Raw genomic sequence first — 21,913 nt, 5'->3', positions numbered from 1 at the left:
TGAGAGTTGTGCAAAAAGAATGTGGCCATATTTAATTAGCTTGAAATGTGATAAGAACTTTTTACAAGACTTATTTGTGTTTGAACTTGTGGCAAGATGTTAGAATTATTTTGTGATGCCTCCAACTAAGGTCTTGACATAATGTTTGATGCTGATGTCCTCATGGGCCACTCCTTAGAATATTGCATGTTGTAGTGAAGTTTGCAATGTGTTCATTAGGTGTGTTGTCACTAGGGATCTTTGGAAAACCCTTAGTCCAAACAAAAGGAAAATTGTTGTGCTTAGCAAGAGCTAAAGGACCAATGCTAGCTCCCCAAGACAAAGAAGGTGGAGGTGTTGACCATTGTGATTATAGGCATTGTCACCCATTTCTTGCAAAGGCTCTTTCTTGAACATTGAATATCTCTTGATCATTTTACTAAAAGTGAGTGAAGATAAACCTTTGCTTGAATTTGCTTGATTGAAAGTTTGAAAGACAAGATATTGATTTGCTTTCTTTTCATATCTAGTGTAGACCTTATCCACCATTATGAATTAGCTCAATTTGAAGGTGATAATATTGATTTCTTGATGCAAGATCTGTTGCTTGTATCTTGTTCCCTAATGAAGTAAGAAAATATTGTTAGCATTTTATTGTTTTTTGTAAGACAACACAAAATGGAACAATTCAAGGATAAACTATTGTGTAGATTGTGAGGGGAATCCCCTCACCCAATTTAAATTAAACCTACACACTAAACTAAATTAATCGTAGACACCACACTATAGACAAGATATGTAGATATCGATGCTATATAATATCTTCTTAGGGGTTTTGCATTAATGGAAGGACTTCTTGTTTATATTTCTACCTAGGATACAAGGTGATGTGTATGTATTGATGTGTTTTTCATGCACATGCGAACACATAATAAAATACCTAAAAGGTACCTTATCCTCTCTTGAACAAAGTTCTCTACTGCTGAAGATCTCGCCCAAAGGATCAGTCGGAGTAACTCCAAGGTTCTTGTATGTAGGTTCTCTACTCGTGGATAAGCTCTCTGTGGTATGATGTGATTTTGCTGGAATCACAGGTCCCATTAACTAACTGGAAGACAAACAAATAGCAAAAGATGCAGGGTTCAGGAAGTCTACTCTACTACCTAGAATGCGAGAAGATGGATGAACGACTAGGTGGAGTCCTATTGGGTTGGGTCTCACCATCAAGTTGAACAATTCAACACCAACTCAGTGCGATCTTCTGGGGGATGTTTCAAATATATTCAAATCGGACACCATCAGATACTGATCATCATTCAAGTTAATGCATGAACAATAGACGTGTGACGACTTGAGATTAAGCTCATTTTATGCCAGTTGACCACGCAAGGCGCACTTACAATCAGTAAGAGGCTAGTGGTATGGATTAGACGGATTCCAAACAGGTGCATTCAACGACTTCTTTCATTCAATTTAATTATCTATCATCTAAAATGAAGATTCAACAAGAGACCATGCATATTGCAACGAAACGACATATTTCACCATATCTTCAATGAAAAAGAAGTCTTAGCTATTCTATTTGCTATTCTACTACTTATTCATCGACTATCAATTATTTACTAACTATTCTCTATTAGCTAACCATTAGCCTTTACAAATGAGGAGCCAGGGCTTATATAGCGTCCATCATACAAATTGATGGCTCAGATCAACTTGAAATCAATGGCCGAGATCTTACAATGAAAACCCTAATTAGGGTTTGTTACAACAAACTCAATTCTGGCCAATGAAATAATTGCATTATTTGGACACATGTCTTCTCTGGAATATTCGACCAATGGAGAACCGGGGTAGGTACATCGAAGTTTGTGCCATTTTGATGAGCCAGGCACATTGAATCTGGACATGCTGAGGTGGACCAATCCGACTGGAGGAGTGATGACTGGGATGCCATCTTGTCTGACACTTGCAACTTGGTAGATATTCAATTTGATGATGCTGAGAAGCTAACTTTAGTTAACTCTTCTGAAATTGTTTGCTTCTCCAACAGACCCTTGCTCTGACCTCCTTTGTCTTTGATGCGTAGGATGGATGGTGTATCTTCCTTGGAATGCTGGACTGGAAGATGTCGTCCTTGATGATGCTAGACTGGAAGTGGTCGTCCTCGATGATGCTGGACTGGAAGATGTCGTCACCGATGATGCTAGACTGGAAGTGGTCGTCCTCAATGATGCTGGACTGGAGGTGGCCGTCCTTGATCTGGTCTTCTTTCCTCTGCAAAACAAACCAAAAGATGATTAAGGACATATAATAAATTCATTTCAACATAGTATTTTACACCTTAAGTCATCAACAAAAGATATTAAAAAATAAAGCTTGTTCAAGATTCTCCCCAGGGACAGGCCCTATAAGAATTTTGCCCTGGACCCTTTGGAAGGGTCAGGAGTGAAATTTGCTATTTTGCCCAACTTGGACCTCTTCTCAATGTTACCTCATAACCAGCTCCTTGCCTGGCCCAAACAAGGTGAAAAATAGGAGTTTCAAAAGATTTCGCCCTAGACCCTCTGGAAGGGTTAGGAGCAAATTTTCTTGGTTAGGCCTCAATTACTGCACTTTTTGACTTCAAAATCCTCTTGGAGGGCAAAGTAACATCATTTCAACCTCAACTACGCCTTAGGACTCCAAGCCTTGACACAAGGAGGAAATAGGTAGATGAAGAATTTCGTTTTGGACCCTTTGGAAGGGTCAGGAGCGAAATTCATTTTTTGCTTGCTTATTCACACTCAATTTCACTTCCTTCACTTCACTTCATCTGGACTCCCTCACATTGAATTCATTTCCCAGCTTGGCAACATTGGTTTGATCTTCACAAGGCCTAAAAGGTCAAATTCGCTCACAAACCTAGCCAGGGACACGACCTATCCAGAATTTCGCTCTGGACCCTTTGGAAGGGTCAGGAGCGAAATTCTCATTTTAGCTCAAAATTCACACTTTTGAAGGTCAAACATCTTTCCAAGGCATTCCAAATAGCTTTTCTCACCCTAGTCTAGGCCCGACTTAGCACAAAATTTGGAGGATAAGATGGTTTTTAGGATTTTCACTCTGGACACTTTGGAATGGTCAGGAGCGAAAATCTTATTTTAGGCTTATTTCCTCATCTTTTCAACTCCAATCCGCCTCCAAGATCAAGGACACATCACCTCACTCCTATCTAGGCCATAAAAACCAAAAACTTGACTTGATTTGCAAGGAAAAAAGGGTGATCCTAGGAATTTCGCTCTGGACCCTTTGGAAGGGCCAGGAGCGAAATTCTCATTTTTGCTTCAAAATTTGCATTCTTGGTGTCTAAAATCCACTCTAAGGCAAACCAAATGACTTCTCTCACCCTTGTCCAGGTTTGACTTTGCTCAAATTTTGGAAGAAAAGATGGTTTTTAAGATTTTCACTCTGGACCCTTTGGTAGGGTCAGGAGCGAAAATCACTTTTTAGGCTCAATTCCTTCACATTTGATAATCATTGATAAGTCAAAGTTATTTCTAAGGACCTCTCCCATCAAAACTCACCTTAGTCAGCACTAGGCTTGGCACAAAATTGGGAAAAAAGGTGGTTTTGAGAAAATTCGCTCTGGACCCTTTGGAAGGGTCGAGAGAAATTCTCATTTTGAGCTCATTTCTTCATATTTGATGACTCTTGACAATTCAAGGACATGCCTAAGGACACCTCTAATCTTGACCCACACTAGACTTGGCTTAAATTTGAGGGAAAAGATAGGTTTTGCACAATTTCGCCTTGGACCCTTTGGAAGGGTCAGGAGCGAATTTCATGATTTGCTTGTTTATCCTCACTCAATTCCATTCTTTTCACTTGAAACTTCATTGCAAGGTAAAATCTCATCTCTCTTCGCCCTAGGAACAAGGTTTTAAGCCTAAGAAAGGTCAAAAAGTAGGCTTGTAAGGAATTTCGCTCTGGACCCTTTGGAAGGGTTAGGAGCGAAATTCACCTTCTTGGCTAGAATCCTTCATTTTTTCAAGGCTTTCAAACATTTCCAAAGTCCAAACACGTCCATCCTTCCTTTCAAGATGCTCTGCAAATCAAAATTTGGTCAAATTAGGGAGGAAATGAGCTTTAGGAAGATTTTCGCTCTGGACCCTTTGGAAGGGTTAGGAGCGAAAATCTCATTCTAGGCTAGATTACTCACTTTTCAAACTTCAAACCACTTCAAGAAGCAAACTTAGATCATTTTCCACCTGAGGAAGAAGGTTTCAAGGTCAAACAAGGTAGCAAATGAAGTTTATGATGAATTTCGCTTGGACCCTTCGGAAGGGTCAGGAGCGAAATTCTCCTTTAGGCCAAAATCTTGTTCTTCAAAGTCAATCAACTCCATCTCAAGGCAAGAACATACCAATTCATCCCCCAACATGCCCTAGAAACCAACACTTAGTCAAAATTTGGAAGGAAATGAAAGTTGCAAAGATTTTCGCTTTGGACCCTTTGGAAGGGTCAGGAGCGAAAATCACGTTTTGGGTTGGATCCTTGACTTTTCGTATTTTCATCCTCTTTGGGAGGCAAACATAGATCCTTCCTCATGCATCTCCACCTTGGTCTTGACTCTTGCTAAAGGAAAAATGAGTGTTTTCAAGAATTTCGCTCTGGACCCTCTGGAAGGGTCAGGAGCGAAATTCATCTTCTTGACTAAAATCCTTCATCTTTCAATCTTGACAAGGCTAGAACATTCAAAAAAACCTTCAAACATGCCTTAGGAACTAGAAATTTGGCCTTGATAAGTGAGAATTTGAGGTCTTCAAGGATTTTCGCTCTGGACCCTTTGGAAGGGTCAGGAGCGAAATCCCTATTCTTGGCCAAGATCTTGACTTCATTTTCACATTTCTTCATTCAAACAAGCGTTTTTACCTTCATTCAAGCCCGAGATTGCGTTAGTTCTAGGTTTTGGTCAAAGTAGAATGTCTTATGGAGAATTTCGCTCTAGACCCTTTGGAAGGGTTAGGAGTGAAATTTGACATTTTGGACTCTCCGTCAGGATCATTTTATGGAATATAACATTTAAGTATAAGTGAATGTCACTTATACTTTAAGTTATATTCCATATATATTGTCAGGATGTTTGAGAGTGGTTTCGGACCTCCAGGAGTTATATTGCAAAATCTAGTTCTTGGAGGATTCTTCAGTTTTCCAGACTTAGTCAAATTTCAGGATTAGGACATTCCAGACTTAGCCAAATTTCAGGATCAGGACATTCCAGACTTAGCCAAATTTTAGGGCATTTGAAGATCAAGATGACATTCCAGACTTCATCACTCACCAACTTGACCTAGCTCGGACCTTCAAGAATGATACTCACTCACCAAGCAAGACACAATTAGCAACAAGATCAAAACCAGGCCCTAAGGAAGACTTTCAAAGAAACCCTAATTTTGGGGCCCCAAAGACTCAACCTAGCTCAAGTAGGGCCTGCTATCCAGGTGATCCCCCTGGTGACACTCGAAAAGAAAAGGCTAACAGAGAAAACCCTAAAATCCAGAAAGCAAAACCCCACAAAGCGAAAAAAGCAGCGGTCCCCATTTGCCTCAACGTTTTGGATCACACTCCATGATCCATCATCAGGATGAGAGAGAGCTAATGAGAGAATTAAGGCATTAAGAATTAAGGCTTATTTCAAGTTTTCTGTTCTTTGTAGCAGAGCCAAGCCAACCATTTGCAAATGATGCAGATATACAACTCTTCCGGTTTAATCAAGCATGCAAATCTAGTAGTGTGGATTTCATATTTGGCATTTGACGACCAAACATCAACACAACTCATTATTTGTTGTTGTTGATCGTTTCTCAAGATGACGATCATAGTTGTATGCAAGAGGAGCATGAATGCATCTAAGACAACCAAGCTCTTCTTTTAGCATGTTTGGATATGCGTTGTGGTTCTTGTCTCAATTGTAATTGATCAAGATCATACTGTTGTTAAGTCACTTTTGGCAAGCTTTGTATGAGATGCTAGACACACAATTAGGTTCAGCCAACAACATTCCATCCTCAAAATGATGGGCAAAATAAAATGGTCAATTGCTCACTTGTTGAGTTGCTGGTTTTTCACAATGGTGCTTATCCTTGCACTCATGATGATAACGTTACATATTCAACATGCCTGCAATAGGGCCTTTCACAGTTCTACACGACATTGGCCAATCCAGATGTATTATTTGTTCCAAATTGTGGCACTTATTGACATTGCTTTTCACACATGGAGTATTCTAGAAATTAATGTGACGGCCAAGGAATTGGACAAGTGGAGATTCTTTAATGTATTACTATGTTTTGACTTGCCAACTCTAGAAGTACAATGAATGGTGTGATTTGCAATAGATGTCAATGAAACGACAATTCCAAGTTCCTTATTACAAGGTCATGTAGCGTTGTAAATTGTACACCCTTAATTGGGTGGTACAATTCCATGCTTAGGTTAGCATCCGCCTTAGTGTGTTTGCATATTGCATTTCAAACTCTCTTTAAGCATTTAATTAATTAATTAAATTAAATCTTAAGTCTTCTTTCATCACTCTACACATCATAAAATTGGGCCCTTAACGTTAAGCGTGCCCCTTTTTATTTTATTTCTCCAATTAATTGATTCATCAAAAACCCTAATTATGTCCTATTTCGACCTGCAAGGCCCGATTTCGCATATCTAGATGCTTTGAATCTCCACATCCTTTTGGAATTCACTTTAGAATCACAATATCTTGCTTCCCCAAAATTTGAGAAAAAGTTGGTCGGACCAAGAGGCAGCCTTTTGGTCCTGACATTTTCTCCCCGAATTTCGGGAGCATGATTTGGTGGTATTTTAATGTTTGAATCCAGGAGATAGTAAAATTTTATTGATTCTAGGTCGGCCTATGACCAAAATTAAAGTTAGTGTTTCATACATATAGCCTCTCCTTTACTCATTTGAAGGATCCACTCTCTAGCAATGGAAGGAGCCTCTTATGAAGTGAAAGTGCAGGTTATGTGAAGTCTTCATCAGCAAATCAAGCATCTATCGAATCTTCATCAATCATCTTCAAAATCAATTACGAGCTTTGAAGGCAATGAAGAATAATAGGAGATCACCGACTGTTGATTGGCTTGTACCTCTCCCTTAGTGTTTGGTATGGTTTCATGTTATTTTCATGTCTTTGTATGAGCTTCATAATGTTCGTTTTCAGATTTACAATCATGCTTTAGATCCATTATTCCATTTGTGATTTGAAGCATTTACATTTACTCTCCAAAGTGTAGGGTGGAACTCTAGATCTACTTTCTTGTTCATTTAGGATCTTGCATACACACAAGATTCTTGCACACACATTTTCAATACATTATCGGCTATTTGTGGAGGTGGAAATCACCAAAACAAGGGGTTTGACTAAGGCAAAACCTTTAATAGCCACCTAGACACCATTTTTCAAGTTGCAGGTGCAGGTACAGAGATTTGACGAATACACGAATTTCGAGACCGACGGAACACACAGGTACAGACTCGGCTTCAGAAGCAGATCCCAGTTTTCAGGGACCAGGGCGTGGCACCTTGGTCCTCCCCGTTTTGCAACATTTTTTGGCAGTTCAACATTTCAGACTCTCAGAATCCAAAATCTAGAAGTTCAGCCCTTTGTGATATCAGGGACTAGGGCATGGCATCTTGGTCCTGATCAGTTAGTAGGAACTTTTTGTGATAGGTGTACATCTGAGTTTCTTTTCAGCTCTGTACTTAGTCATTCAGTTTCAGATTTGCAAGTTTCTGCATTTTTAGTCCATATTTGTATCTTTGTTCATCTCCTAGCCTAGTTGATTACTGCATTGCATTTTGCGCATCTCCTCTTCATAGCAGCAAAGGAATAGAAACCCTAAAGATATTCCTTGACTCTCTCTTGCAAGAAGAAGTCAAAGTGAATCATCCCCTTAGGCTCCTTCGTATTCCAATGTGTGCATGGGAGTGGGATTAGGTCTTCGCCACTTGATTCCATTCTCATACATCACAGCTCAAACCATTACATTATGGTCTTTGCCATACTTTGGTTGCTTATGAGAGCACATTCATCCTAAAATCTCTTCCTCCATGCTTGGGTGTGTATCTTGTATTCAATCTTGAGCTTCTCATGCTATATGGATCACGTCTGCTTGAGCATTTCACAGAACAACATTCCTCAAACTTGAACCTTGCTTGCTTAACTCCAGCAAACAATGATGAACTCATTGACAATAATGATGAACTCATTGACAATATCTCAACTCACACTTGCTTCGACACTCGTCAAGTGGCATGCAAATCAAGTGAAATGGTATACATTTTCACAGCTTCAAGTCTATTTTTCACAGGCTACTTGCCACCCACACAAATGGAACCGTTGCCTTTCAAGAAAGGGTGAATGATCAGGGTATAAACACCTTTAATTTGGGTTTGCACCTTCCTATGGCAGATTCACACTACAGCTGCATCTAAATCTAATGCAAAATGGCTTTGCTACTTGCAAACTCACCTGTGAATAACATTTTGAAATGTGCTGTCAACACAATGATTTCCACAACCACTACTCCAGGAGCCACATTATCCACAGGGTTCATGTCATCTAATGCCACTTCACCTTTTAGTCCAGGAAACGATTATAACATGAACTGTTTTTGTATCTGCTCATTCTTGTAACTTATTAGTCCTATTTTCCCCACCTCCTCAATTTGAGGCAGAAAGATGTAAAGACACACAAATACAACATCTACAACACATTTTCAATGTTTTGCAATTCTTCTTGGGACTTGGCCTGCATGAATAAAACAATTTAGATTCTAAGTCTAGTTTTCTACGCTCATGTATAATGTCCTCTTTATAATGAATATAAGAACTTTAGTTGCTATCTCTTGTCTCCATTGAATGTATAATGGTGCTTTGGCCTTTGTTTGTTCATTTACATTGCAAATTTAACATTTCTTGTAGTCTAATCAAGTAGATTGGTCACTTATTTAGTTTGTGTACTGTCCTTTCTTCAACTCCTGAGATTTGCATGGATTTTGTATTTGCTTGAAGATCATTATCTGATTAAACCTTCAGCAGCTGTAGATTGGCTAGGAAGTGTCTTGTTAATATTTATTGGAGTAAAATATATCTTTATGAAGTTGAATATCTGAAGATAAAATGTCATTTCTTTATAATTTAATACCACAAGGCTAATTACTGCTTAAATCTGAAACAAGGATAATGTTGCTTTATTAAAGCATTTGTGAATTAGCTGCACAAATTTATTGGTTTATATTTCATGCGTCTTTCAATATCTAGTTTTTAAGTTTTATCTAGGTGTGAAGTGTCTATTGCTTATTGCTTGTCACGGATCTTATTTTTTTGAGGGTCACAAATGGCATCCTCAGACATCAGTTTTTCACGTCTTTACAGTCTTTATCCAAAAATCCATTTCATTTAAAACTATGGACCACAGAAGTTTTCAATTGCCCAAATATATATGACCTGACTCTTGTGTGCGAAATGATGTGTATGTTGAAGTCTTACAATCTAGATGCAAAAATTAGCCAACTAAATTGAAAACTGAGCTTTTGGATGTATTTGCCTTGAACTGGAAACTAGTCTTTGTATTTTCCTTAACTTGGGGCTTGAAACCTTGTAATTGGAATGCAGTCAATCGACGACTTGATGAGTGGGTCAAGCTTGAACAACTTAAACTGGATTCTGTTGAGACTGACGTGGATGAGAAGATCGAAGAGAAGGTACATTCATTATATGTTTATTCATTTGATGTTTGAATATGATTTATAATTTTATATGGATGGTTGAGTAATGAGAATATTAATGTTTATTTGTTTCCATATAAATGTCATGTCTTGTTTGGTTGAAAGTTTTTGAAATGTGACCCATGTATATATTGGTGGTGGAATATATATTTCCAACTCTAATAAGTGCAATTTAAATTAATCAAATAATATTGTTTTAAAGGGCAAATGTTTTGTAATCAGGAACCATGGAAGTTAGTAATTTTTCTTTTCTTTTCAACTGTGATTTGAGCAGGTATCAAGCTTGAAAATGACCCGTCACCAGAAAAGGAAGATTGATGAAACTCATGTGGAGGTATGGACTCAACCTAGATGTTTCTGGATTTTTCTTTACTAAATCCAAAATGAACTAGAATGTGTATATGGGGGATATTGAATGCTCTCGTTTTTGTTCATTCAATAAATATTATATAATCTTTTCAGTTTTCCTCTGTTACACTTCTGATATACGCTTTTGCCTTCAAAGACATCATGAATATTTTTAACTGCTTTTGTATATAACAGCCTTTTAGAGGTCTCTTTTACAATCTAATGAAGTTGAAGTGGCATTTAGCCTTGTGCTTTCTCTATCCATCTTTGCAACAGCAATGCCTCTCGCTTGTAGCTGGAATAATGCAGGGACATCTTTTATAAGTTATTCAAAACCCCAAAAGTTTACTGGGAAGTCAATGTAATCTTCAAACAACAGTAAAAGGGCAACAGTGGGAGGATGACAGTCATTCAGTGATGATATCTGCCGCATAAAAGTTTAGCTTATGGATGTTGAAATAAATCTTTAAATATATTTAGGAGAAAAATGATAAAATTTATAGCAGAATGGCACACTACAAAATTATGGTACTTGCAGCAATATAAATAGAATCACATACTATAAAAACAAAACATAATATGAAGAGAACAATAGCTATTATTCACAATACATATGCAACTCCTATTATATCCATGACTTTGTGTGTGGATTTAATGTGTGAGCTGTGCAAGGCAATGCCCACGAGAGATGTGTTTTTGTGAACCTCTACTCATAAAAATGAGTCTTAAAAGATTAACTTGATATTAACACAGCTAATTTAATTTTTTTTTAGTTTACATATTAACTTCTGTTTGTGTTTAAATTACATGTTCCTATTATTTATGTAACAATTTTGCTGCTGTTAGGGTCATGATGAACTTGATGCTGCTAGTCTTCGTGAGCATGAAGAATTCACAAAAGTGAAAAATATAGTAAAGATAGAACTCGGAAAATATGAGATTGAGACATGGTACTTCTCACCATTTCCAGTAGAGTACAATGATTGTGAGAAGCTGTATTTCTGTGAATTCTGCCTCAATTTTATGAAGCGAAAAGAGCAACTTCAAAGGCATATGGTAAGCTCATCTACTACACTAGTTTCTAATTTTGTATTATTTCAAACTTAAAAAATGATATGGTTCTCTTTCGTAACTACAATGGAAAATGATTTAGCACTCTGCATGGGTCATGTATCTGACAAAGATCTGAAGTTTGTTTTTGAGACAGGATTTTGTTATTATGGATGACCTTTAGTTAGGATTCAAGTCTGTCTCCATATGTGAATTGAATTGTATAGTTCTATAAGTCATTATATTGCATCTTTATAAAGGTCAAGATGGAGCCCTGCATAGTTAGGGTAATCATTTTGTCTGTCTCTAAACCTTAGCATCAGATTGCTAACCCACTGCAGGCCTTGTTAATGTTTGCAGTGACTGTTATTTTACTCTATTTATTTAGAATAGGGTAAGGTACTAAGGATCTTTGCAGGAAGGATTTGAATAATGCAATCATCCTTTATAGAATAGAAATATTTTACAATAGTTCTTTCATTTTTGTAAGGGCTTTTATTAGTCGATAGGCCTTTTTTGTGAGCCCAAAAGCTGCTGGATTATTTGTCTCATTCTACCAAAAGTAAACCAGCAGTGAAGTGGAAAATAAAAAATAAAGCAATCATGTCCAGGTGGTGCCAGGTGTTGGAGGATTTGATCTTTTAGCCATTGGATCAACAGGTATGATCATCAACCAAAGCTGCCCTTGTGCTCATGTTGAATGTGCTTATCCCTATGCACATCCCACTATTTTTCTCTATAAGCTTATTTTTAAGTCTTAACCACGGTAGAGCCCACAATTTCATACTTTTTTCTTCTGCACATCTGCAACGTTAACCTTTTCTGAGAAGTTTTAGTGCAGTAGAGTGCCTTTTGTGTCTGTGGAAAGGATTGATGGAAGCAACCTTGCCTATTTTCTACAGTCTTTTAATACAAGTGTTACTGTAGATGATCCTTGGTACCCTCAAAGTCACAGCTATGACACTGATCAGAATTTTAAATGTTTGGAGCAGAATCCTGTATGAATACCATTGCTTTGCGTTGATTTCCTTTTTCTTTTAAGTCTTATCTATTTTATTTCGGTTTTGGATGCACCTATGCCTTGTTGCATATCAATGGAACTGAAGACCTTGTTTTTGGATGCAAACAGCAAGAGAAAATGTTTTTCAGTATTCTGTTTGTGTTGTTTTCAATTCCATACCTTGCAGAAGTCAGGGATTACTATGTGAGAAGTGTGACATATTGAAGGCTAATTATAATGAGCTGGGTACAGTGAGCCCAATCATTGTGATGAGTAGTACTCTGCCAAAAAGTTCCAGCACAACCTCTTCCTGAAGCAAAGAGGAATACAGATTCTGTAAAATCCAAGTTCAACTAAATTTTAACTGAAGCTCTTTGAGGATTTCTTTTTACCTACGAAACCCGGGGACGCATCCCCTACCTGAAAACCCCCGTCCCAGTCCTGGGGATGTTTCGGGGACTTGGGGACGGCCAGGGGACGTCCCCCCCCCTGTCCCCAAATTGTCAGAATTTTGAGGGGACGTCCCCGAAACGGGGGGATGGCTGGGGACGGCTGGGGACGGATTGGGGACGACTAGACGTCCCCCACATCTAGAGCTAGGGAAAAATATTAAAAAAAAAAAAGTCGTATTTTCAATTTTTTTTTAATTAACCCTTAATGTTTTCGAGGAGATTTCTGTCCAACTCAGATTGACCCACTATTAGTATTCTCTTATTAAATCAGATCTGCGATATTCTCTGGTTGCTGGAGATTGTTGATTGCAGCGTGTGAAGTCTCCGGGGTCAATCTGGGCTCTCCTTTAAATGGGCCCCATTAAAAGATTTTTTGGTGATATTTTCAATTTTAAAGTCTAGCATATAGCCTTGTGTCCATGCTGTGTATGTAATACTTGTCTCTGTCACTTCCACTTGTCTATCATGGCTGTATCCATGTGTCTATACTGGATGTGTCGTATTTATTGGCTTGTAGATCCCATGCCACCTATCATAGTATGCTTGCTTCTGTAGTGTTTGTATTCTTGGACCTGTCAATTCATATAAATTTCAGCTAACTGTGCAGAGGGTGAGTATAAGTCCGGTTGGCTGGATTTTAAATCTTTGTTGCTTGTGTGTGTTGAATCGGAGCTTATTATATTTTGCAGTTTGCTTGCATGCTTTGATTTGGAGCCTGATGTGCTTCCTCTCTATGGACCCAAGAAGCCATATCAAGTTTTTCAGTCTAGTTTTGAGTTTGCATTCCTGTTTCATACCCCAAACTTGAGAGTTTTATACACACATTATCTTAAGAATCTTGCTGTGGACTTGTCTTGTTTTTCCTTAGATATCTGCCCATCTCTATATAATACAGTTGAGTGAGAAGTGTAGGATTGTGATTTGTTGCAGATTTGATTTGTTCAACCAAATTTCCCTTGGAAATTTAGGGGGCCATTTGCATTTCGAATTTGATCTGATATACTATTATTATGGGTCTTGTGTGGGCCAGGTTGTAGGAGTTTAATTCTTTTGATCTTTTGTGCTCTGGCCTTCATGAATTTTATTGCAGAACAGGGAAGTAGATGCATTTTGAGGGTGCTCATTACTGAATTAGACTAGAATTTTAGTGATTTGTGTATTTTACAAATTCTCGAGAAAGGATTTAAATGTCCAAGTGTTCATTGATCTGCATGTCCTTTTAGGCTTGGAAATGTTTAAAGAGATTATAGCTATCTCTGATATGAATATTGTCTGTAATTAAGTTGTATTGTATCTTTGAGCCGTCTTAAAGTATGGAGGACAGATGTTAGCCTATGGATCACTGAAGTATGTGTGATTTCTGATTTATTGCAATGCATTAAAACAAATATATAGCTGCTTGTATACGTTTGATGCACTCTTAGTTTCTCTGCTCTATTTTGAGTCATATATTGCTTGAAGTAAAAAAGTTTAATGTATGAGTACTTGAGATCAAAAATTTATGCCTGTCACCCAATTTAGATCAAGCCAGTGGTCTCCATGCAACAACTATTCTGACCACTTCACTTCAAACTTCAGTAAACAAATCTTAACTTTGTTCTAGTTTTGCTTGTGCGGCTGAATGTCATATTCAGATAAGTGAGAACCAATATTAGATAAATCTGTAGAAGATTATGCTAAGTTTTTTGTCTGACTCATCATACATGAAGTAAGCCTATAAATTGTATACAACATTGGGGATATAAATCTGATATATAAATGATTAGATGCCTGATATCTATTATATGGTTAATAAATCTTGAGACTATAAATTTGCTGGTTCTCTTTAGTAATGCGAACACGATGAAATTTCTTCCACTGAGATTACTCTCTCCCTTGCCATAAAAAGTCCCAGATTTTTTATTCAAAGAATGAAGACTACAAGTAGTAGCATGATAGATCATAAGATAAGAAATAGGAAGGATAGAGATAAACTGATTTTATCAAAACCAACCTGCCAACATGACTAAGCCACACATTGTTTTTCTCTTATATTCAAGTAAACACTCTTGATAGCTATGAACTTGTGAGGCCACAGATAGGGGACCTCATCTCCAACATGAACACTCAGCAATAACACACCAGTAGGGGTTTTAACTTTGGTGGCAAGAACTAAAACACCATGATTTAACAATCACACTATGCCATTATTGACAACTAAGCCACCCATTGTATGTAAGAATGCATGATTTAATTTAGGTTTTGAACTGTTTATATTGTGCCTATCAACTTTAGCATTTCCCTGCTTATCCTGTTGAAGAAAATATATTTTTAAAGATATAAATTCATATTGCCCTTCATTGTCTGAATGCAGCATATTTCGCAAATGGGGAAATTTTTCTGGGAGTTGTATGTTTCAGTTGGTACAGATATGTGGGTTGCATAGTTTGTGCACAAAATATCGCAATTATTTTGCAGGCAACCAAGTTTCAGAATTGTTCTTAATGGAAGTTATCTGGAGGGGTGATTTAATTTTTGAGAAATGATGTCTACTGATTAGGAAACTTGCTACAAATCTATCTAATTTGTCAATGGCTTTGCAGAGGAAGTGTGATCTTAAACATCCACCTGGAGATGAGATATATCGCAGTGGCTCACTTTCAATGTTTGAGGCAAGTTTCCTGATGATGGTCTTCATAAGATGTATATGTTTTTTTAATATTCAATGATCTATGGCTCATTTCTGCATTTTCCCATTCTTAATATTACACCTTTTTTCAATTCAGGAGTTCAGAAAAATAGACAATTAAAGCATAATGCAATTGACCATGTTCATTCTTTTCTGTATTGTCTACATGATATATCTGTTCGTTTTCAACTTAACTTCTAGCATGCCCTGGTAAGAGCATTGTTTTGTTGCTCTGATGCTTGCGGAATATTTCTACCTTGATTTTTTACATATGTGCATCTGTTATATTTGATGCAATCTTTATTTTCATTGTTCTCACCTTTTCTGTTACTGTTTAGCATCCTTTATGAAAAATTATTCAAATTTAAGGATTCCTTTATGTCTATTCACTCTTTAATTGGCATGATGGAAATTCTAGAGTTATATGAGAGGGACTTCTGCATTAGAAGGAAGAAGGGTAGCTCATTATTTGTTATATGCTAGTGTTCCATGGGGACGCGTCCCCCCACTTTTTGGGCGCGTCCCCCTGTCAGAAACGTCTCGGGGACGCGACTTCCCCCGCCGTCCCGCCACCGCCACCCAAACGCCGCCGGGACCTGGAGACGTCTGGGTGTCTCCCGCGTTCCCATGTCAAAAGCACTTGGAAAAAGCAATTTTTAAAAAACATGTGCCTTTTGGGGGGGTTAAGGGGTAACCCTAATTGGACGTGGGCCCCACCCTACCCCCCAAAACAACACAAAAGCATGTTTCTTTTAGATTTCACTCTCATTTTGGAAAACTGATTTTTTTTCCCGCAAGCTGAAGAGGAGGAAAAACTTGAAGAAGAGTGATTGAAGGGGTGAGAAAAGTGATTGCAAGCGTGATAGGAGCTGCTAGAAGCAAGAAGAAGAGGAAGAAGAAGATTCTTCTACATTTTGGAGAGCTTTTTCAAGCACAAGGTAGGGTTTTTCAACTTTTTCTTGTTTTTTTTTTGTTTTATTTTCTGATTTTCATTGTTCTATGCCATTTTTGGATTTTTTTTCCCTATTCATCTCAAGACTCAAAATGAGATTTGATGTTGAATAGGAAAAAAAATTAAAAATATAATATATATTGTTAAACTAGGCTGATTTTATTTTTATTTTTATTTTGTGAAATGCAGTGTCAATTTCACAATGAGCTCCCAAGGCATGAGTGAAGATGACATGGAAATCCATTCCTATAGTGAGAATGATTCAGAATATGAACCTGAAAATGAGGGGGTGATGATGGGGCTGATCCTGGAGCCCAACCTAGTTCTATGGCGAGTGTACCAGCTAGTACAGGTTGCCCTTCAGAGTTGTTGGCACCATATGCTAGGGGTCATTTTGATCCTAAGTCTCTTCTAAAACAGTTTGCTTCACGAATATCAGTGCAAGGCACATCACATTCAAGTGGGGGAACAAGGAAGTGGAAGTGCAATATTTGTGACACAAAATGGTTCGGTAGCATGAGTAGGGTGAATGCACACTTTTTGTTTTGGAGAGGAAAAGGCGTGAAACATTGTAAGTTTTTAGAGGAAGCCAAAAATATACAGTACAAAATTGAGTTTAACAGGCTTTGGGGGGTTCCAGATGACACAAATATTTCAATGCCTACTACTTTGTCTGCTAGGGCAGCACTTTAGGGCAACCAGAATGTGCCACATACTTCTCATGCTTCGCAGACGGGAGGAATGATGTTTGGATCTCCATCCACTTCCACTTCTATTGCCGCTAGGGCTGGGAAACATAGGTTGTAGACACCACAGAGCAACCTGTTGTGACGTATTCACACATCGCCCCATTGCAAATGGGGACCCCTACTTTTTTGCTTTCTGTGGTTTGCTTTCTTGGTCTTTTAGGGTTTTGTCTGTTAGCCTTTGCAAGATGAGTGCTGTCGAGGGGATCGTCGGATTATAGGCTTTGCTTGAGCCAAGGTGAGTCCACAGGGCCCCAGAATTAGGGTTTCTTTGAGAGTCTTCCTTAGGGCCTGGTTTTGCTCTCGTTGCTAATTGTGTCTTGCTTTGTGAGTGGATATCATTCTTGAAGGTCCGAGCTAGGTCGAGTTGGTGAGTGATGAAGTTTGAAATGTCATCTTGATCTTCAAATGCCCTGAAATTTGGCTAAGTCTAGAATGTCTTGATCCTAAAATTTGGCTAAGTTTGGAATGTCTTGATCTTGAAATTTGGCTAAGTCTGGAATGTCCTGATCCTGAAATTTGACTGAGTCTGGAAAACTGAAGAATCCTCCAAAAACTAGATTTTGCAATATAACTCTTGGAGGTCCGAAACCACTCTCAAACATCCTGAAAGTATATATGGAATATAACTTAAAGTATAAGAAAGATTGAATTCTTGATGCGAAGGTCCATCCCCTCTCGATAGAGTAAAGAATCCCCCTCCCTAGCGGTTCCCTCTCTACCAAGGAGTGGTCCTAATGGCGCCGCGGGATATTAGGTTGGTCCTGTGGGATCGGGAGTTCTGGGTGGGCAGCAGCGGGCAACGACTCCCCTACCCGCCGGAGGACAAATTGTCTTATTCTTGGCTGGAAGGGACAAGCTCCTGCCCTTCGTCTTCAGGTCAGGGCCCCTCTTGGGAGGGTCCCTTCCCTTTAGCCATTAGGTCAGGCTGACTAGGAAAAGGGACGAGCGCAACCTACCCGGACGAGGGAAAAGTTGTCTTATTCTGGGCTGGAAGGAAGCGATGGAAGGGAGGGACCCCACCCAAGGTAGGTAGAAAGAAAGAATTCTAATTGGGTCTCTTATACTTAAATGTTATATTCCATAAGATGATCCTGATGGAGAGTCCAAAATGTCAAATTTCGCTCCTGACCCTTCTAAAGGGTCCAAAGCAAATTTCCCTCCTGACCCTTCCAAAGGGTCCAGAGCGAAATTCTCCATAAGACATTCTACTTTGACCAAAACCTAGAACTAAAGCATTCCCAGGCTTGAATGAAGGCAAAAGCACTTGTTTGAATGAAGAAATGCAAAAAAAAATGAAGTCAGGATCATGGCCTAAGGTGAATTTTGCTCCAAACCCTTTGAAATTCTTATTTCCTCTATTTTTCTCCTTAGCTTGACCAAGTTTGTAGACTTTTGAGGCATAGTTGAGAAGGTTTGATGCAACTTTGCCTTGGAGAGGAGATTTTAGACCTTGGGATGATGGATTCTAGCATGGGAGAGGAATTTCGCTCCTGACCCTTCCAAAGGGTCTAGAGCGAAAATCCTTATAACTCTCATTTTCCTTCCTTGTTTTGGATGGGCGTTGGTTTATTAGGCTTTGTGTGTGAGTCTTGACGTGTTCTTGCCTTGAGAGGTGATTTGAAAAGTGAGGATCTTGTCCAAAAATAGGAATTTCGCTCCTGACCCTTCCAAAGGGTCCAGAGCGAAATTCTTCATAAGCCTCATTTGCTCCCTTGTTTTGGATACCAACCTTGTTCCATGGGCGAATTTGGGAAGGAAATAACATGTCTCTACCTTTTGAGGTGATGGAACGTAGAAATGTGAAGGATTTTGGCCAAGATTAGGAATTTCGCTCCTGACCCTTCCAAAGGGTCCAGAGCGAAATTCACTATAATCCTCATTTGCTACCTTGAATGGGCTTAAAACTTGGTTTCTCAAGTGGAAAACAATCTATATTTGCCCCTAGGAGAAGATTGAAGTTTGAAAAATGAGCAATTAAAGCCTAAATGAAGATTTTCGCTCCTGACCCTTCCAAAGGGTCTAGAGCGAAAATCAACCTAAGACTCATTTCTGGCCTTATTTGACCAAATTTTGATTTGCAAGGCATTTTGAAGGGAAGAGTAGACATGTTTGGACGTTGGAAATGTTTGGAAGCTTTGAAAAAATGAAGGATTCTAGCCAAGAAGTGAATTTCGCTCCTAACCCTTCCAAAGGGTCCTGAGCGAAATTCCTTGCAAGCCTATTCTTTTGACCTTGTTTTGGCTTAAGACCTTATCCCTTGGGTGAAGGATGATGTTTAGTTACCTCTTGAGGGGATTTTGAGTTGGAAAAAGGAAGAATCAAGCCCAAATCATGATTTTCGCTCCTGACCCTTCCAAAGGGTCTAGAGCGAAAATCCTCCTAGACCTCATTTCCTTCCCTATTTGACCAAATTGTGATGTCCAAAGCATGTTGAAAGGGGAAATGGACATGATCTTGCCGTTGAGAGTGTTTGGAAGTTGTGAAAATGAAGGATTTTAGCTAGGAAAGGAAATTTCGCTCCTGACCCTTCCAAAGGGTCCAGAGCGAAATTCATTATAAACCTACTTTTTGACCTTTCTTGGACATGAAACCTTGTTTCTAGGGACATGAAATTCATTATAAACCTACTTTTTGACCTTTCTTGGACATGAAACCTTGTTTCTAGGGCAATGAAAAAATGATGAGTTTTGGTCAAGAATGAGAATTTCGCTCCTGACCCTTCCAAAGGGTCCAGAGCGAATTTTCTCAAAACCTCTTTTTGCTATCAAGTTTTTGCTAGATCAAGTGTGGGATAAGGTGAAATCAAGATGAAGTTGCCCCTAAGACTGACTTTGAATTGCTATAAACCATGAAAGATGAAGGAATTGAGTCTAGAAGCGATTTTCGCTTCTGACCCTTCCAAAGGGTCCAGAGAGAAAATCCTAAAAACCATCTTTTCTTCCAAAATTTGAGCAAAGTCAAACTTGGACAAGGGTGAGAGAAGTCATTTGGATTGCCTTAGAGTGAATTTTGGTTGCCAAGAATGCAAATTTTGAAGCCAAACGAGAATTTCGCTCTTGACCCTTCCAAAGGGTCCAGAGCGAAATTCTTAAGATCACCCTTTTTCCTTGCAAATCAAGTCAAGATTTTGGTTTTTATGACCTGGAGAGGAGTAAGACAAGGTGTTCTAAGTCTTGGAGGTGGTTTGAAGTTGAAAGGATGGTGAAATAGCCCTAAAACAAGATTTTCTCTCCTGACCCTTCCAAAGGGTCCAGAGCGAAAATCCTAAAATCCACCTATTCCTTTCAAATTTATGCTAATCTATGCCTAGACCAAGGTAAAAGATGCCCTTGTGATTGCCCTTAAGTCGATGGTTGTCTCTAGAAGTGATGATTTTAGGCCAGAAGAGGAAATTCGCTCTTGACCCTTCCAAAGGGTCTAGGGCGAAAATCCTTCAATCACCTATTTTGCCTTGCAAAATCAAGATAAACTTGGGTTGGATGAGAGAAGAAAAGTGTTTCCTTGCCTCGTGAGGTGGATTGAAGTTGAAATGATGAAAAAAATGAGCTACAAACAAGAAATTCGCTCCTGACCCTTCCAAAGGGTCCAGAGCGAAAAACACTAAAACCATCCTTTTCTCCAAATTTTGTGCTAAGTCAGGCCTGGACTAGGGTGAGAAAAGCTATTTGGAATGCCTTGGAAAGATGTTTGACCTTCAAAAATGTGAATTTTGAGCTAAAATTGGAATTTCGCTCCTGACCCTTCCAAAGGGTCCAGAGCGAAATTCTTATAGGGTCTGTTCCTGGAGAAAATCTTGGGCAAGTTTCATGTTGATATCTTTTCGTTGATGATTAAGTTGAAAATGCTATGTTGAAATGAATTTATCATGCGTCCTTAATCATCTCTTTGTTTGTCTTGTAGTCAACAAGGATGACCTTCTCCAGTCCGACATCAACAAGGACGACCTTCTCCAGTCCAACATCATCAAGGATGACCTCTTCCAGTCCAGCATTTGAAGGAAAGGTACACCATCCATCCTGCACATCAAAGACAAACGAGGTTAAAGCAAGGGTCCGTTGAAGAAGCCAATAGTTTCAAAAGAGTTAATTAGAGTTAGCTTCTAAACATCATCAAATTGAACATCAACCAAGTGTCGGACAAGGTGGCATCCCAGTCATCACTCCTCCAGTCGGGTTGGTCCACCTCAGCGTGTCCAGATTCAATGTACTTGACTCATGGGAGATGGCACAAACTTCGATGTACCTACCCCGGTTCTCCATTGGTCGAATATTCCAAAGAAGACATGTGTCCAAATAATGCAATTATTTCATTGGCCAGAATTGAGTTTGTTGTAACAAACCCTAATTAGGGTTTCATTGTAAAATCTTGGCTATTGATCTCAAATTGATCTAAGCCATTGAATTGTATTGTGGGCACTATATAAGCCCCGACTCCTCATTTGTAAAGGCAAATAGTTAGTCAGGAGATAGTAGGTGAATAATAGCTAATAGTTAATAGTTAGTAAATAGAGGCCAGAATAGTAGAATAGCAAATAGAGTAGATTAAAAAGAGAAGGCAAGACATTGTTGCCTTAATTGTAAAGACTTCTTTTCATTGAAGATATGGTGGAATATGTTGTTTCTTTGCAATGTGCATGGTCTCTTGTTGAATCTTCATTTTTGATGATAGATGATTAGATTGAGTGAAGAAAATTGTTGAATGCACTTGTGTGGAATCTGTCTAGTCCATACCACTAGCCTTTTACTGATTGTAAGTGCGCCCTGCGTGGTCAACTGGCATAAAATGAGCTTAATCTCAAGTCATTACACGTCTATTGTTCATGCATTAACTTGAATGATGATCAGTGTCTGATGGTGTCCGATTTGAATATATTTGAAGCATTCCCCAGAAGATCGCACGGAGTTGGTGTTGAATTGTTCAACTTGAT

General features: G+C 38.7%; 1 protein-coding gene across 1 annotated transcript in view; it reads left to right on the top strand.

Moving 5' to 3' along the window:
* LOC131053399 (histone acetyltransferase of the MYST family 1) overlaps positions 1-21,913 on the top strand; it is a 76,919-nt gene that overhangs the window by 6,935 nt on the left and 48,071 nt on the right. Inside the window, exons 2-5 of the mRNA XM_057988006.2 lie at positions 9,655-9,743; positions 10,042-10,101; positions 10,962-11,171; positions 15,200-15,268. Coding sequence (XP_057843989.1) covers positions 9,655-9,743; positions 10,042-10,101; positions 10,962-11,171; positions 15,200-15,268 — 428 coding nt within the window. The remainder of the gene's footprint in view (positions 1-9,654; positions 9,744-10,041; positions 10,102-10,961; positions 11,172-15,199; positions 15,269-21,913) is intronic.

Source organism: Cryptomeria japonica, chromosome 10 (assembly GCF_030272615.1).
Source record: "Cryptomeria japonica chromosome 10, Sugi_1.0, whole genome shotgun sequence".
Classification (NCBI taxonomy): Eukaryota; Viridiplantae; Streptophyta; class Pinopsida; order Cupressales; family Cupressaceae; genus Cryptomeria; species Cryptomeria japonica.
This window is presented reverse-complemented; position numbering and strand designations above follow the sequence as displayed.